This window comes from Perca fluviatilis, chromosome 4 (assembly GCF_010015445.1).
Source record: "Perca fluviatilis chromosome 4, GENO_Pfluv_1.0, whole genome shotgun sequence".
Taxonomy (NCBI): Eukaryota; Metazoa; Chordata; class Actinopteri; order Perciformes; family Percidae; genus Perca; species Perca fluviatilis.
This window is the reverse complement of record NC_053115.1, coordinates 25,082,027-25,088,136: the sequence shown is the minus strand read 5'-3', so window position 1 is coordinate 25,088,136 and position 6,110 is coordinate 25,082,027. Positions and strand designations below refer to the sequence as shown.

General features: G+C 40.5%; 1 protein-coding gene across 3 annotated transcripts; it reads left to right on the top strand.

Moving 5' to 3' along the window:
* Positions 1-1,160: 1,160 nt before the first annotated feature.
* On the top strand, positions 1,161-5,849 carry LOC120556727 (probable N-acetyltransferase camello). 3 transcript variants are annotated; one of them, XM_039796433.1, is made up of 2 exons: positions 1,161-1,243; positions 4,837-5,849. In XM_039796433.1, exon 2 carries the CDS (start codon positions 4,849-4,851, stop codon positions 5,518-5,520), a length of 672 nt encoding a protein of 223 aa, XP_039652367.1. In that variant the 5' UTR covers positions 1,161-1,243; positions 4,837-4,848; the 3' UTR covers positions 5,521-5,849. The 3 variants fall into 3 exon arrangements, with proteins under 3 accessions (XP_039652367.1, XP_039652366.1, XP_039652365.1); XM_039796432.1 differs by lacking the exon at positions 1,161-1,243 and adding an exon at positions 1,371-1,426; XM_039796431.1 differs by lacking the exon at positions 1,161-1,243 and adding an exon at positions 3,422-3,653.
* Positions 5,850-6,110: the final 261 nt, after the last annotated feature.

Here is a 6,110-nt window from a genome sequence, read left to right as displayed (position 1 = left end):
CTCACAAAGACTTGAGATTTGAATTGGATTTTAGCTCAGAGACTTGTCTATATATAACAGTCACAGGAGCATTTTTTTCGGCCTTTTGAGTAGGTTTTGATATTTTAAAGGTCCTATATTATGCTTATTTTCAGTCTACTTGTATTTTGGGTTTCTACTAGAACATGTTTACATGCTTTAATGTTGAAAAAACATTTTTCTCACATACTGTCAGCATGAATATACCTGTATTCCCCCTCTGTCAGAAACACTCGGTTTTAGCACTCTTTAAGCACCCCCCCTCCCAAAAAAGCCCAATCTACTCTGATTGGTGGGCGTTTCTGGGCCTTCCGTCATTGCAGCCGGGCAATGACTGTAAGGACACTGTAGGGGCACCTTCTACCTATATATAGTATAGTACATCACAACTAGACAGAAGTCCAGGCGGCATTTCTCTGTGGATTGAGCGTTTTTGATACTTTTACAGTATTTATATAGCACCATTTACCTGCCTTATAATAAAAATACATGGAAATCTCGAAGATTTTTATTTAAATAAATGTCTCTTGAGTCACTTTCCATCGCAGAAGGAGGTAACACAATGGCGAATGAGCCCATGGCCTACTGATGCAAGTATTACAGTTTTTCTCAATTGTAGGCCTATACACAAAAAAACATAGAACTATGCACAGAAATCTGAAGACTTGAAGCTCATGTATCAACAAGTAAAACAAATAAAATGAGATTCATTCTTTTTCTTCTCCAGACTGCTAAACTCTCAGCACAATTCCATTGTTCACTTAAATAGAAATTCAAAATCAACCAGACTGGAAGGAATGCCACTTTACATACCTTTTTTTCCGTATAAAAGTTATGCATGTTATCATCTGATTGAATGGGAATTATCAGTTGTTTATCATTACCATACTGTAGATATGATGGAGTGATAACATTCAAAATGGGTGGGAATAGGCCTATATATAGTGGTTTGCAAGGTGTCCCCACAATTATTAACATTTCTGCACAGACTCTGCAAGTGGCGTTATCTACTCTTTCACTGTACTTCGACCCGACATAAAAATAAAAAAATGTCTTTAAGGATCACTTCTTTGTCAACGCCGTCATTACATGAACTTCACCCTGGTAAAGTTAACTTTCAAAAAGGCTCGTCATCGTGTTTCCTCTCATGTTCATTCATTTGAGCCTCTATGTTGGACTGTCCTGATCCCCAGCAAGGACCAGTTACACAAGTTGTCTGAGTAACGTAAGTTAACAGAGTGTCAATCTTTTTAAGTTATGTTATAATGTAGCTAGCAGACAAATTAATAAAGCATGAGTGTGTTTTGCAGAGAATTAAATCTAACTAACATTGAAGGAGTCTCTGTCTGTATGTCTATCTCTCCTTCGATTTTCTCGACAGTTGTTCATCTGATCGACTTCACACTTGGTGGGTGTATGCTGAGGACCCAAGGAAGTGCATTGTCCAGTCATTCTATCTAAGTCATAATAGAGAAGTGCCAGTCTGTTTAATCTTCACATAGTGTATGGTGGTAGATTACCTCTCACTCCAGTTTACTGGGATGAGAATTAAAGGTGCAATGTGTAATATTGTGTGTAATACTGGCAGCTAGCGGTTAAAATAGTTACTGCACTACCAATTCAAAATACTAGAGAGTCGTTTCCCCCGCCCCCTCCTGCCCAGACTCGAAGTTCACGGGGGTTGCCAGGCTGAGACCGCAGCATTCACAACAATGTTGCTAGACACTTTTCTGGCAACCCGGCCTAGCTGTCAAACTGGGCAGTTGATAACAACACACAGATCAAAACATAAACAGAAATTCCGTCACGGAATGTAAATTTCAAAAAGAAAAAATACTGACATTAGCATTGTTGTCCGAAAAGATAGTATTTCAGTTTAACATGTTTCCTTAATATCTGATGAGGCATTGGTGTCATTTTTGGATTTATTACAGTACAAATATTACATATTGGACCTTTAAAGTGATGGTTCGGAGTAATTCACCCTAGGGTCCTTTGCACCATGACCTCGAGCCAAACACCCCCCCAGAAGCTTTTTTCACCTGGGTCTAACATTGGGCGAGTTAGCGTAGAGTAGCGTTAGCCGCTGAATAGCTTAGCGCGGGGCTAATGGACCCACGTTTGTATCTCTTAAATGACCCCACTAATAATGCCCGAAATGATACCAAAGGTCTACACTAGTATATATAGGTTATGCACTCATAAAACGATGGATTGGAAAGTTTGTAAGTACACCAGAAGTTTATGTAAATAACACTTGCCTGCTGGCTTCTGCTCTCTGCTGTTGTTGTTGCTGCTGTGAGACGAGTGCTTAGGGACATCTACAAATTACAACACCGAAAAGAGATGCAACAAAAATATTTTTTTATTTAACTTATTTTTTAAAGTAAGTGCTGTAATATAACTAGCAGGAGACAAGTAATAATTGAGGTAAGTTTGGAGACATTACCTTATTTAATCATTAAATTAATACATATTTTTGTTGTATCTCTTTTCGGTGTAGTAATTTATAGACGGCCCTAAGCACTCGTCTAACTGCAGGTAGCAGCAGCAGCAACAGAGAGCAGGCAAGTGTTCATAAACTTCTGGTGTACTTACAAACTTTCCAATCCATCGTTTTATGAGAGCATAACCTATATATACTAGTGTAGACCTTTGGTATCATTTTGGGCATTATTAGTGGGGTCATTTAAGAGATACAAGCGTGGGTCCATTAGACCCGCGCTAAGATACTCAGCGGCTAACGCTACTCTACGCTAACTCGCCCAGTGTTAGACCCAGGTGAAAAAAGCTTCTGGGGGGGTGTTTGGCTCGAGGTCATGGTGCAAAGGACCCTAGGGTGAATTACTCTGAACCATCACTTTAACTTTTTCTTTTGAAACCTGCCTCTTACTGTATGTTTGTTCTTTTGTGAATTGTTATCAGTTTCAGTGGAAATATTTTCATTAGATATGGAGACGCAGCAACTCTGCTAGACACAGTTTTACAGTGGAGGGTGTTACATTGTTCACAGGTATGCAACCCTGTGAACAAGCCACGTTTGACCACATTACAGTAGCCTATTTAAACCACAACAAAGGTGGACAAGGCTTTGCATAGCCTAGTTACCTCATACTTTTGTAGGCCTGCTGTAGCCTACTTACTGCACTTCCAAATATGTAGGCTATTTTAGATGCCTGTTGCTTTTAGCTCCATTGTTAAGCTTTCCCATATTCTGCTTAAAAATTACTGAATGAATGAATGATTAATCGATAACTGCGAAGGAATGTCCCGCCCTGGTAGCCCAGGCTACTAGTCGCCTCTGTTGTTTGGATTGGTTAGGGAAGGCATTCGGAGTGAGATTATTTAGGGTTGGATTAAGAATATTAGGGTAAGCCAATCAGAGGCATAGTAAGGCATACTAAGGCGGGACATGCCTTCGCCATCCTAGAAAACTCAAAGTCGCATAATATACTCTAGAAACTTTCATTGAAGAACGGATAAAGAAAGAGACAGCGGATTAGTTAGATTTTAGAAAGCGCTGTGTCGAGTGTGATGTTATTTGGATGAGCGGTTCAAACTGCAATCAGCAATACCGGAGGCCAAGCAACAGCCACGTTTTGAACGGACACTGCACTAGTTATTTACAGTCTATGGTTAGTACAACGATACGAAGTTGTTTCTAAAACACACAAGATAATTAATTGCAGGCTTGTAGGCTATTTTGTAACGTGAGCTCAACGGTAGAAATTTAAAGTAACGGGGTTTCCGACAGAGTCTGAGCAAAGTATCTGTGATGAATCATGTGAGCTCTTTATCTGGTTATCATGTGGTGCCTTTACAGTTGTGGCCCTGTTATCAGTCGGCTAACAGTTCAGGCAAGCACAGCTACTGTTTATAACACTGGAAGAACTAATAGAAACTGTAGGCTAGTTGTCTGTAGGCCTACAGTTCTTTCTTAATAATAACACTGGCAGCGGGTTTATTACATGTTGTCGAAAACTGCAAGTAGAATCAGGAAACGGCTGTCATGAAGTTGGTATTTGAAAGATGATTCTCATACACAGCATGGAAGCAAAACAGCTGTGACAAATAATTAGATTATAACGATTATTACGTTGATCTGTTAATCTAGTGCTAATGTTTTGACAAATGGATTACTTGTTTAGTCTAAAAAAAAAAAAATGCCAGAAAATAGCCAAACATGTTCATTCTAATTTCCCAGAACCCAAACTGAACTCTTCATAAATCTTGTTCTGTTTCTGATCCGAAAATACTCAATTGGAAATAACGAAGAGAAAAGGAGTAAATCCTTACATTTGATAAGCTGGAACTAGTGAATGTTTTAGTATTTTTACTTGATATTTGACTTAAATAGGTAATACATTTTCTGTCATACAAATAAACTACATGAATGCACTTATGTCAAGCTGTTTCCATGTTCACATCTTCAGTGTTCGAATTATACCGTGGCCTTTGGGGGAGCCCACTTTTCGTGCCCTTGCGATTTACAAAGATACATAACAGCTACGTAGCAGCTAAGTAGGGCTGGGCGATATAGAGAAAATATAAAACTAGCTCCCCCGTTGTTCGCACCCTGCACATCTTACTCATTCAATTTTTATTTTTTGATTAGTTCAGGTAATTTTAAACATGTTTATACATTTTACACATACAGTGTCTTACTCAGATAAACCAATACTATAAACACAGGCTTCAGTGAGTGACACAGATGCAAATTTGTGCAGCAACATCTGGCCCCCCCAAAATGAATGAACACACTCCCAATAACTTATTGTAAGATGTAACATGTGAATCCTTTATTTTATTTCCCTCTAGTTCCTTCTGGTCATGCAGCTGGTGATCCGCCGGTACCGTCCCTCAGACAAGGACACAGTGCTCGCCCTGTTCAGCATCGGCATCCGGGAGCACATCCGTCCATGTTTTCACAACGCCATGACCAGCCCTCTCTACCTCGCCATCACCCTGGCTCTGTGTGTCACTGGCTACCTGCTCGGCTCCGTGTTGGGGGCTGTGGTGTTACCGGGAGCCTGGGTGGGCCTTGTCTACTACTGCTGTCATGAGTTATATGCCAGCTATGTCAGGGAGAAACTCCGGACAGAAATGCAGGACATCCCTGGGAACTATCTGAGCAGACCGGATGACTGTTTCTGGGTGGCAGAGGCTGAGGTTGATGGGAGGGCCCAGATCATGGGTATGGTGGCTGTAGTGGCCAAACAAAGTGGGAAAGAAAGACATGGGGAACTGTTCAGGATGATCATCTCACCATCGTGCAGACGGGTAGGCCTGGGCTTCAGGATGGCTCAGACTGTGATTGACTTCTGTAAGGAACGAGGCTTCTCCAGGGTGGTGCTGGAGACCACCTCCATGCAGACCGCTGCTGTGGCCCTGTACAAGAAACTGGGGTTCAGCCACGTCCTCTCACACACCAAAACACAGGCTTCTGTTTGGTTTGTAATGCTGGCCAAGGTGACGGTTTTACAGTTGGAAAAACATCTGTAGACCTGAAATAATCCTGATCAGCTACTGTTATGTTCCTGTTATGTTCATCTGTATCAGTGATTTACGCTGTTGCTTCGATAATACTTTACTGAAGCCATTATCTTCGTCTCACAAACATGAATGTAACCTGAATGTTGGTTTCACAATAAGTTTACTGGACCAACATCAATCACTGATTGTTTATTGTAGTACTATTACTAATACTGTAGTGGGGGGTACTACAAAAATACTAGTTTCAAATACTGTGATTTGATTTCACAAATGATTGATCACATTTAACTGTTTTCACACAAAAACATGCAAGAAATAAATCCACCCCAAAGGTTTTACACCGCTGTATGTTTAGCTTTAACACACAACACTCACATCATGCGCATGTGTGCATATTGGGGTTGATCAGACTTCTGCTGAGGTTGAAGTTGGGTAAAGCTCTGCTGGTATTACAGGAAGTCACAAAACCTAAACCAATATGAATGACAAAGGTGTTTCTCCTACACAAACAGGTGCAACAAAACTAACAGGGTCAAAGACAGTCAAACACAGTCTTTCACTCATCACTTATAGAGTACCTCCATGTTCAATTATTGACT

Bases quoted from the DNA above. Each gene is read 5' to 3' on its own strand.
- LOC120556727 (XM_039796431.1), top strand. From the start codon at position 3,564: ATGAGCGGTTCAAACTGCAATCAGCAATACCGGAGGCCAAGCAACAGC. The intron at 3,654-4,836 runs GTTAGTACAACG...ATTTCCCTCTAG, and splicing joins CTAGTTATTTACAGTCTATG to TTCCTTCTGGTCATGCAGCT.